Consider the following 12,500-nt stretch of genomic DNA (forward strand, 5'->3'; position numbering starts at 1 on the left):
TGTCCCCCGATGACAGTGACTTGGAGGCTCGACTCAACAGCTGGAACCTGCGGGTGAGTCCACAGGCATGCTTAGAGCACATTTAACTGTCAACACAAGGCGTAAAGTTACAACAGGGGTGGGAAGTGTAGCCAAAAGTTGTAATCAAGTAAGAGTATTGTTACTTCAAATTAATGTAACTCAAGTGGAATTGAGTGAGGAAATGTATTTGGTCAAGAGAAAAATATATTTAAGTACTGAGCACACTGCAAAGAGTCAGTGTTCAAAAACAAGAAAAAAAATTACAAAATTAGGGGTATTTTATTTGAACTAAGCAAAATTATCTGCCAATAGAACAAGAAAATTCGGCTTGTCAAGACTTTCCAAAACAAGTAAAATTAGCTAACCTCAATAAATAAATTTAAATTTTCCTGAGGGAACTCTCCTGAAGGAATCAATAAAGTACTATCTATCTATCTATCTATCTATCTATCTATCTATCTATCTATCTATCTATCTATCTATCTATCTATCTATCTATCTATCTATCTATCTATCTATCTATCTATCCATCTATCCATCTATCCATCTATCCATCATCCATCTATCCATCTATCCATCTATCCATCCATCTATCTATCCATCCATCTATCTATCTATCTATCTATCTATCTATCTATCTATCTATCTATCTATCTATCTATCTATCTATCTATCTATCTATCTATCTATCTATCTATCTATCTATCTATCTATCTATCTATCTATCCCCAAAAATACCTTAAAATAAGTATATTCTCACAAGTGCACTTTTCTTGGTAGAAAAAAAAAAGACGAGACCTTTTTGCTCAATATGTGGAAACATATTCTTCAATTAAGTAAATGCTAGTGCCGTTATCTTGACATAATGATATGCGCTCGGCATCATGATTTTTTTTTTCATGCTTAAGGTAAGAAATTATTACTTTTAAAAAAGTAGTTTTATACTTGTAAGTGTTGATTGATTGATTGATTGCAACTTTTATTAGTAGATTGCACAGTACAGTACATATTCCATACAATTGACCACTAAACGGTAACACCCGAATAAGTTTGTCAACTTATTCCCGTTAATCAATTCATGGTATGATGAATGATGGTTGATGACACAGCTTTGCAACAGTTGATATTCTAGTTTCAAGCATGTTTTTCTCACTAGCTGGAGCCTACCTCAGTAGACTTCAGGTAAAGTGTGGGTTTCCAGTCCATTTGTTTGAGCTGACCACACATGGACGTTTAAGTGTGTGTGCATTTGCATTTTTCACTCTAAAGGTTTTCATTCACCTTTTCTTTATTGTGTCGCATTTTAATGTAGAAAAAGCATTTATCGTGGTGGTTGTCTTTTTTTACATGACAAACATTGTTTTTTATCAGCGTGTAGTTTATCAAAAAACACCTTCTCTGTCTGGGAGGCGAGTGTGTGTTGAGGAGTGAACATGTTTGTGTAAACTTCACATCTGAGGAATATTTGCGCCTCTTATCTGCTCAGTCTGGAGTCTATCAGGCCAAAGCACTTGTACTCCATCTGCACCTGTATGACCCACTTTCACTGTCTGTCCAACATTATTTGTACACTTTCAGCAGACGCTCTAATCTTCTGTTTAACATTAACGTTTTGAAGATTAGGTACAGCGAATGCTTAGAAGGTGCTGGCATTGCATTTGGTCTGTGCGGAAGTGTTTTTCAAACAGTAAGTCAACAGATGTGACTTTGTGCATAAAACACAACTAACCACTTTAAATTTATAAAACTTTTAAAGTGGATGCTTACTTCGTAATTGCAGCAGAGACGAACCTCACTCATTCTTGGACAGCTTCAGCTTTTTTTGTTACAGATGTTCGAAAGCAGCTCAAATTGGTTTCTTTGTTTTACTTTAGCTCTAATGAAATTGGCTTGGTGGTCATACCGGACAAGTAAAGATTGCATAAGGTGTTTTTCTCCCTTCTTTCAAATATTCTAAATTTAAGTCAGCTTGCCCACCATCTGTTTCACAAGTTGCTTTGTCTTCGTAGGGAAAAATAACATTTATCAGTTTTTAAATTAAGTCATTAAATCAATCGGAACCAGAATGTTCAGATTGTCTTAGAAGACGTTTCGCCTGTCATCTGAGGAAGCTTCATCAGTCATACTTGCCAACCTTGAGACCTCCGATACCTGGAGGTGGGGGGTGGGGGGAGGGGGGCGCGGTCGGGGTGGGGCGGGGGCGTGGTTAATAGGGGAGTATATTTACAGCTAGAATTCACCAACTCAAGTATTTCATATATATATATATATATATATATATATATATATATATATATATATATATATATATATATATATATATATATATATATATATATATATATATATATATATATATATATATATCCATCCATCCATCCATCCATCTTCTTCCGCTTGTATATATATATATATATATATATATATATATATATATATATATATATATATATATATATATATATATATATATATATATATATATATATATATATATGTATGAAATACTTGACTTTCAGTGAATTCTAGCTATATATATATATATATATATGTATATATATTTATTTTATTATACATATAAATAAAATAAATACTTGAATTTCAGTGTTCCGGGGGATATCCAGTAGATGGCAGTATTGTCCTGTTTAACTTCTCCTCCGTTCATGACTCGGCCACCGTGTTCAATGGAGAAGTCTGTTCTACAAAATGTACAGGCAACATAATTACATACCCCTTCCCCTTCGAACTGTCCTGGATGAACTGAAATTCTTGTTTCCATTAGTTTTGGACCTTGCAAGCGTATTTCTTCATCTTGCTCGTCGACGGCGTCGCCATGTCTGTAACTTCCTCGTTCTTCTGCTTCGTCTCCTTGTTGAGTGCGCAGTTGTGCACTCTACTCTCTAAAAGCCGTAGATGGTATGACGTCATTGGGCAGGCAAGCTGTTTATATTGTGGGAAAGCGGACGTGAGAACAGGCTGTCCCCACTCAGGTCCGCATTGAGCTGGAGGGGGCGTGGCCTCCAGCTCCGGCTGAATACCAGGAGTATGTCGGGAGAAAATTTCTGCCGGAGGTTATCGGGAGAGGCGCTGAATACCGGGAGTCTCCCGCTAAAAACGGGAGGGTTGGCAAGTATGTCATCAGTCCATGTTCAGACATTTGGATAGGTATAGAATGAGGTATTTATCCTCTAAAAATGGAACATGCAAGGATGGTTTTGCTCCAAATGACAGTTGTTAAAATACATTGAAGTGAGACCACTGCCAGCACAATAGTTGTTTGGATGGAGTTACCCTGGTAGCCTTTCTATTCAGTTCCATCAATGCCCAAGGGACTTGACCTCTGAAACCAAAAGTGCCTTTGTCCTGTTTATTTGTTCGAGGCTGAGTCGGTCAATCTCCTAGGAAGGAAGGTCTTATTTAAGTCTATGAAATGAACTGATGAAGCCTACTTCGATGAGCGATGAAACGTCTTCTAAGACAGTGTTTTTTTTACCCATTGTTGGGTTTCTCAGCTGTGGTTCATATGGGCCGCAGCAGTACTCAGTTGTAATAAACTGTTACCCCACCTGCGCTAGCAATGACAACAATCTAAAACATAGGAAGTCTGGACCTAAAGTCATGTTTTTAAAGCGCAAAAATTATGACTAAAGTGATAAAGCTGTATTTTCATTTGCAGTTAAATTGTATTGTTTATTATTATTAATTTAGTTAGAAATGTATTTTAGTTACAGAAATCACTACTAGTGCAAAAAGTTGCGTAGCTACTGCCAAGCTACTAGGAAATGTTAAGTTACGTAGCTTTGCTATATGTACTCATACATATACTCAATGGTTAACTGGACGTCTTTATGTGCTCGACGCCTCAATCATTGGTATGTGTTCATCTACAAAAACTATTCTGGGTATCACCCCATCTTATCTGTCTTGTATTTTAACAAAGAAACAAGGAAGTCACAATCTTCGTTTAAGGAATGTTCTGCAATGTGTCGTCCCCAAAGTAAGAACTGAACTGGGCAAGAAAGAATTAGGTTTTCAGCACCGAAGGCTTGGAATAACCTACAATCAAATCTTCAACTTCAAACCCTTGTTACATTACATGAGTTTAAAGGCCTACTGAAACCCACTACTACCGACCACGCAGTCTGATAGTTTATATATCAATGATGAAATCTTAACATTATAACACATGCCAATACGGCCGGGTTAACTTATAAAGTGACATTTTAAATTTGCCGCTAAACTTCCGGTTCGAAACGCCTCTGAGGATGACGTATGCGTGTGACGTAGCCCGACGAACACGGGTATGCCTTCCACATTGAAGCCGATACGAAAAAGCTCTGTTTTCATTTCATAATTCCACAGTATTCTGGACATCTGTGTTCGTGAATCTGTTTCAATCATGTTCATTGCATTATGGAGAAGGAAGCCGAGCAAGCAAAGAAGAAAGTTGTCGGTGCGAAATGGACGTATTTTTCGAACGTAGTCAGCCACAACAGTACACAGCCGGCGCTTCTTTGTTTACATTCCCGAAAGATGCAGTCAAGATGGAAGAACTCGGATAACAGAGACTCTAACCAGGAGGACTTTTGATTTGGATACACAGACGCCTGTAGAGAACTGGGACAACACAGACTCTTACCAGGATTACTTTGATTTGGATGACAAAGACGCAGACGTGCTACTGTGAGTATGCAGCTTTGCTTTTTTTTGCGTATGTACGTAACTTTTTTTAAATATATAAGCTTTATGAACCTTGGGTTAGGTGAACGGTCTTTTGGGCTGAGTGATTGTGTGTGTTGATCGGGTGTTTGAATTGTATTGGCGTGTTCTATGGAGCTAGGAGCTAGCAGAGGAGCTAGGAGCTAGCATAACAAACACGCAGGTGTTATTATGCAGGATTAATTTGTGGCATATTAAATATAAGCCTGGTTGTGTTGTGGCTAATAGAGTATATATATGTCTTGTGTTTATTTACTGTTGTAGTCATTCCCAGCTGAATATCAGGTACCGTGAGTATGCAGCCTTGGCTGCTAAACATTCGATAACTTGACCGTATGTGCGCGTCACGTACGTAACTTTTTAAAAATATATAAGCTTTATGAACCTTGGGTTAGGTAAACGGTCTTTTGGGCTGAGTGATTGTGTGTGTTGATCAGGTGTTTGAATTGTATTGGCGTGTTCTATGGAGCTAGGAGCTAGCAGAGGAGCTAGGAGCTAGCATAACAAACACGCAGGTGTTTTTATGCAGGATTAATTTGTGGCATATTAAATATAAGCCTGGTTGTGTTGTGGCTAATAGAGTATATATATGTCTTGTGTTTATTTACTGTTGTAGTCATTCCCAGCTGAATATCAGGTCACCCCCGGCTCTCACAGCATCTTCCCTATCTGAATAGCTTCAACTCCCCACTAGTCCTTCACTTGCACTTTACTCATCCACAAATCTTTCATCCTCGCTCAAATTAATGGGGAAATTGTCGCTTTCTCGGTCCAAATCTCTCTCACTTCATGCGGCCATCATTGTAAACAATAGGGAACTTTGCGTATATGTTCAACTGACTACGTCACGCTACTTCCGGTAGGTGCAAGCCTTTTTTTTATCAGATACCAAAAGTTGCAATCTTTATCGTCGTTGTTCTATACTAAATCCTTTCAGCAAAAATATGGCAATATCGCGAAATGATCAAGTATGACACATAGAATAGATCTGCTATCCCCGTTTAAATTAAAAAAATTCATTTCAGTAGGCCTTTAAAGCTTCTGTGAAAGGATTGCAGTCTACCTTGTCTGTATGCACATGAGTTATGTGAGCAAGTTTTAATGTAAATTTGATGTTTTATGTGTTGTTTACGGTTTTTAATGTAACCTTGCTGCTGCCCTCTTGGCCAGGTCTCCCTTGGAAAAGAGATATTGGATCTCAATGGGATTGTACCTAGTTAAATAAAGGCTAAATAAAAATAAGAAATAAAAAATAGTAGGAAATGTTAATTTAAGTAAGTTAAGTTAAGCTACTTACTTAAGGTTACAATATTGCTTGTGATATATGGCAGCTATTATGTTGAACAAGTGCAGAGTTATAGTGTATTGTATTGGTCAAAGTGGGGGGGCGTGGCCTGCGGACCTGCAGCGAAGCGGGGTGTGTCAGGACCGGCTTCGAGTTTAGTGACACGTGCGTAGATGATACAGCTGTGAGTGTTTGTCTGATCACCTGTCGCTCTGTTAAAGGCAGCCGGGAAGGAGAGGGAGTAGTAGATGGTGGAGAATGAGCGAGAGAGACTTTAACATGGCTGAAAAGCACAAGAAGGACAACTTAATGAAAAATAAATCATTGCTCACAAAGATGAACACGGCTGTCATGTCCGTCATTGGTGGTCCAGAGAACCCGGAGGAGCAAGACCTCCACAGTGCTCTTCTTAAAGTCAGACACTCCGTCGTAGGCAGATGTGGACGAACACATTCCATTCGCATTAAAGCTAACCTACTGAACCTTTTTTACTAAAATTCCAGCATCAAGGCTAGCTTTTGGACGACACACTTTTCCAATACACTTGTTAGAGAACCTTGAGACTAATTAAGAATGTATGAAAAATAGTATAACATGGAACTTTAGATGCATCATTTTACTACCGTCCTCCGTCATCCTCACACCAGGGGTATACGTTTGTGTGAGGAAAATAGCAACCCAATGTTTTTGTATTTAATGTTTTAGTCCGGGGGTCAGCCACCCGCGGCTCTAGAGCCACATGCAGCTCTTTAGTGGTGCCCCGGTGGCTCCATGGAGATTTTTCAAAAATGCATGGAAATGGGAAAAAAAATGGGGTAAAAGATCTGTTTTTTGTTGTAATATGGTGTCTGTAAGAGGACAAACATGACACAAACATTCCTAATTGTTACAAAGCCCACTGTTTAATATGTTTATGCTTCACTGATGAGAGTATTTGGCGAGCGCCGTTTTGTCCTACTAAATTCCGCGGCCCTTGAACTCACCGTTGGGTGGACTGTGACTTACCAGTTTGTTTACATGTATAACTTTCTCCGACACTGCCACAGAAAGACGTGTTTTATGCCACTCCTTCTGTGTCACATTTTGTCCACCAAACATTATATGCTGTGCGTGAACGCACAAAAGTGAGCTTTGTTGATGTTATTGACTTGTTTGAGTGCTAATCCGGCATATTTGGTCACTGCATGACTGCAAGCTACTCGATGCTATCATGCTATTTAGGCTAGCTGTATGTACACATTGCATCATTATGCCCCGATTGTATGTATATTTGAGCTAATTTAATTTCCTTTACTTATGTCCTCTGTGTATTTAATTTATATTTGCATGTCACATGGCACATCCGTATGTAATATTGGCTGCATTCCTCATAGTTGTTTGTGAGCCATGTTGTTCCAGACCACAGCAAACTTAACCCAGCTTGCAAAGATTGTATTAAATCCACTAGAAGAAGACAGCCTGTCGTTTCCTTTAACTTGGACACACACATCTATACCTTTGGCCATTTTTAAGACTTTCATTTCCAAGAGTTATCTCAACCTCTGAAATGTTTTACTCATGTTTTCCAATATTGTAAAAATGTGTAGAATAAATATTATATTTCAACATTTCTGTCAATGAATATTTGCGTCAGCCTGCGACACACAGTCATTTTGATAGTAGGCTAATACAACTAATTAGCTACTTATATCATGTGTTGTCTTCATTATAACACTTATATAAGACTTTTAAAGTAATTTTGATAGTAGGCTAATATAGCTAATATAGACACTTACATCATGTGTTGCCATCATTATAACACTTACAGTTGTGTTCAAAATAATAGCAGTCTCACATCACTAGCTAGATAAATCACTGTTTTTGTTAGAATTTCAACTGCTACACTACAAGTAAGTTTCTAGAATGTTTAGTAAAGGTATAGAAAACCAACAGACCCAACAGGAATGATGTGCATGCTGCTGATTCTGTGAAACTGAATCATTTACCGAAAGGAGCGTGTTCAAAAAAATAGCAGTGCTGCGTTCCATAAGCGACATCATTGATTATGTGTAAAAAAAATATGTTAAACAAGTGGCCCTTATTTTAGGATCAAGGCAACTGACGCTGCATATGCTGGCTGTGCATTTGTCCTTGGAAAAACAGAGTAAAATGGGTCGTTGAAGACACTGTTCAGAAGAAGAGCGTTCTTTGATTAAGAATTTAATAAAAGAGGGGAAAACCTATAAGGAAGTGCAGCCAAAATCAAAAAGACGAGGAAGAAAAAGAAAAACGACTATTGAAATGGATGGGATGATAACCAAAATGGCAAAGGCTCAGCCAATGATCAGCTCCAGGACGATCAAAGAAGATCTAAGATGGCCTGTGAGTACTGGAACAATCAGACCACGTCTATGTGAAGCCAAGCTAGCAGCAAGAAGCCCCCGCAAAGTCCCATTGTTAAAAAAAAGACATGTGCTGAAGCGGTTATAATTTGCCAAAGCACACACTTACTGGCCTAAAAAGAAATGGCGTAAAATTTGGGGACTGATGAGAGTAAGATAGTTCTTTTTGGGTCTAAGGGCCACAGACAGTTAGTCAGACGTCCTGCAAACACTGAATTCAAGCCCCAGTACACAGTAAAGACGGTGAAGCATGGTGGTGCAAGCATCATGATATGGGGATGTTTCTCGTACTATGGTGTCGGTCCTATTTCTCGCATACCAGGGATCATGGATCAGTTTTAGTACATCAGAATACTGGAAGATGTCATGTTGCCGTATGCTGAAGAGGAAATGCCCTTGAAATGGGTGTTTCAACAAGACAATGACCCCAAACACACCAGCAAGCGAGCAAAATCATGGTTCCAGACAAACAGAATTCAAGTAATGGAGTGGCCAGCACAATCCCCGGACCTTAATCCCATTGAAAACTTGTGGGCTGACATAAAGAATGCTGTTCATGAGGCAAAACCAGAAACTGCAGAGGAATTGTGGAACCTAGTACAATTGTCCTGGGCTGCAATACCTGTCGACTCCATGTGCCACAGATGTGAAGCAGTTATCAGAAACCGTGGTTATGCAACTAAATTATAGTTAATAATTCTAAGGAAAGTTGAATCTGCAAGCATTTCTTAGTTTATACAGTACATTTGAGTTTTATAAAGAAAAATGTCAACACTGCTATTTTTTTGTTTTGTATTTCTTGACTTTCTGTAAAATATTGTCAAATTGAATTACTTTGTTCCAATTTTCTGGCTTTGAAATAGAATGCGCAGTCTCCCCAATGCATTTGTGTTCATTAAAATACAATTTATTTGAAGAATTTTGAGGTTTACACACCTTTTTAAACACACTGCTATTATTATGAACAGGCCCGGCCCTAACCAATCTGGCGCCCTAGGCAAGATTTTAGGTGGCGCCCCCCCACATCGGCAGGGAAGTGTATATACTCACAAGAAACCGAACAGCTTTGTCTTTGACCTTTTTTTTTACTTAAAGAAAGCAAATTAACAATCAGAATTGTTAACAAGATAAAAAAAACTATAGATAAATAAATGAATACAAAAAATGAAAAATGAATATATGAAATACAATAATTTTTACATACATAAACACAAAATAAAACTTGTCAACAAGTTGCATAAAATAAATTAAAAATACAATATAAATAAGGCACTTCACAAAACAAGATATCAAACCAGTATGACTTTAACAACTATATTACAAAAAAGGGGATCCTACAGAGTTCTCTATTTGTGCTTTTTAATATTGCATGAACTAGAATGACTTACAAATGACTGTACACCAGGGAGTACTGTAATTACCTAACGTTACATTATTATTTTCCATAACAATTTAGCCCCCTCCACAATATTGACCCGACGTTAAAACAGAACTAGCTATTTATTGATTAGCAATTGCCGAATCATGTAACATTAGCTTAATGCTAAAGGTTACTATCACATTCTGTAACAGACAAATAATTTCATGTAGGCTAACGTTACCTCCCTGCTACCTCTGTCTTTTTCTCGTTTCTCCTCCTCTTCTTTTCTATTTTTTCTTCCCTGGGCACCTGACAGTTTTGGCCGTTTTGACATCTTGTGTTGATTTTTTGATGTGGTGACATCCAAAAAGAGTCATGATACGGGAAGGGAGGGGTGGGCGTAATGTTGTAACAAATAATATTTCTATTAAATAGGCTTTACTTTGCATTTTAATTAACGTGGGATTATTTTACGTATTTAGAAATAATAGTACCAACTTTTTTATTTTTTTCCTCCAACATTTGTGGCACTGGCGTGGCGCCCCCTGATGGACGGCGCCCTTAGCATTTGCCTATACGGCCTATGCCACGGGCCGGCCCTGATTATGAACATAACTGTATATAAGTCTTTACATTTTTTGCGGCTCCAAACCGATTACTTTTTTGTATTTGTGGTCCAATATGGCTCTTTCAACTTTTTTGGGTTGCCGACAACCTGCTTTAGTCACTTCAACTGTGTCCTTTTTTTCTCTCTCATGTGGTTTGCTTCGCTGTTTCTTGCACCTCATATAATAATCAAAGACCGCGTCACTTATTGGCAAGGATGCACACACATTAGCGTCCGTCTGCAAGTAAACGGAGCAGAGATCGCTTACAGATTAGTGGTCCCCAGTGTTGACAAAAGGCCTGTGTGCACTAAAGACATGTCGGAAATAGAGCCGGTGGCATGCACAATACCTGTTTTTCTAAACAGACAAGAGTTGACGGAGGACATTCCTGCCGCAAGCTTTTGATGTAGTGCCCGCATTGTTTATGACACACTGAAAAAAGAAAAAAAAAGGTGGAGGTTATAGTCCGAGAAAAGAGGGCTAACATTTTTCTCTTTCCTGTTTCAGGTTGAAAACCCCAGGTACTTGCGGGAAAAGGTCATTCCCTTGTCCCCGGTAACTTACCCCTTCAGATGTACATACATACTGTATAGGGCTGGGCGATATGGCCTTTTATTAATATCTCGATATTTTTAGGCCATGTCACGATACACCATATATATCTCCACATTTTGCCTTAGCCTTGAATGAACACTTGATGCATATAATCACAGCAGTATCATGATTCTATGTGTCTACATTCAAACATTCTTCTTCATACTGCATTAATATATGCTACTTTTAAACTTTCATGCAGAGAGGGAAATCACAACTAAAAGTGTATTTATTAAAGGCCTACTGAAATGAATTTTTTTTATTTAAACGGGGATAGCAGATCTATTCTATGTGTCATACTTGATCATTTCGCGATATTGCCATATTTTTGCTGAAAGGATTTAGTATAGAACAACAACGATAAAGATCGCAACTTTTGGTATCTGATAAAAAAAGGCTTGCCCCTACCGGAAGTAGCGTGACGTAGTCCATTGAACATATACGCAAAGTTCCCTATTGTTTACAATGATGGCCGCATGAAGTGAGAGAGATTCGGACCGAGAAAGCGACGATTTCCCCATTAATTTGAGCGAGGATGAAATATTTTTAAATGAGGAAAGTGCAAGTGAAGGACTAGTAGGGAGTGGAAGATGCTGTGAGAGCCGGAGGTGACCTGATATTCAGCTGGAAATGACTACAACAGTAAATAAACACAAGACATATATATAGTCTATTAGCCACAACACAACCAGGCTTATATTTAATATGCCACGAATTAATCCCGCATAAAAACACCTAGGTGTTTGTTATGCTAGCTCCTAGCTACTAGCTCGAGCTAGTTATAGCTCGAGCGGGTAATATGGACGGGATCCTGTATATATAACCCGCCAATACAATTCAAACACCTGCACAACACACACACTCACTCAGCCCAAACAACCGTTCACCTAACCCAAGGTTCATAAAGCTTATATATTTAATCAAAGTTACGTACATGACACGCACGTACTGGCAAGCAATCAAATGTTTGGAAGTGCGCGGGTGGGACCTGATATTCAGCTGGGAATGACTACAACAGTAAATAAACACAAGACATATATATACTCTATTAGCCACAACACAACCAGGCTTATATTTAATATGCCACAAATTAATCCTAATGCTAGCTCCTAGCTCCTAGCTACTAGCTCGAGCTAGTTATAGCAAGCGATCAAATGTTTGGAAGCGCAGCTGTGTACTCACGTTATCGCAACTGTGTATCCAAATCAAAGTCCTCCTGGTAAGAGTCTCTGTTGTCCGAGTTCTTCCATCTTGACTGCATCTTTCGGGAATGTAAACAAAGAAGCGCCGGCTGTGTACGTGTTGTTGCTGACTTCCCTCGCAAAATAGACGCTTCGCACCGACAACTTTCTTCTTTGCTTGCTCAGCTTCTTTCTCCATAATGCAATGAACAAATTGCAACAGATTCACCAACACAGATGTCCAGAATACTGTGGAATAATGAGATGAAAATAGAGCTATTTCGTATTGACTTCAATGGTGTCCGAATACTTCCGTTTCAATGATTGACGTCACGCGCATACGTCAACCCT

General features: G+C 38.6%; 1 protein-coding gene across 4 annotated transcripts in view; it reads left to right on the forward strand.

The window, feature by feature from the left end:
- The window catches only part of LOC133642385 (centrosomal protein of 112 kDa-like), a 327,796-nt gene that overhangs the window by 22,864 nt on the left and 292,432 nt on the right, over window positions 1-12,500 (forward strand). For 3 of the 4 annotated variants that reach the window (XM_062036544.1, XM_062036543.1, XM_062036546.1), the window contains exons 6-7: window positions 1-53; window positions 10,882-10,929. The exon at window positions 1-53 is cut by the window's left edge and continues 16 nt beyond it. In XM_062036544.1, coding sequence (XP_061892528.1) covers window positions 1-53; window positions 10,882-10,929 — 101 coding nt within the window. The remainder of the gene's footprint in view (window positions 54-10,881; window positions 10,930-12,500) is intronic. The other variant, XM_062036545.1, reaches the window with a different exon arrangement.

Source organism: Entelurus aequoreus, linkage group LG25 (assembly GCF_033978785.1).
Source record: "Entelurus aequoreus isolate RoL-2023_Sb linkage group LG25, RoL_Eaeq_v1.1, whole genome shotgun sequence".
NCBI lineage: Eukaryota > Metazoa > Chordata > Actinopteri > Syngnathiformes > Syngnathidae > Entelurus > Entelurus aequoreus.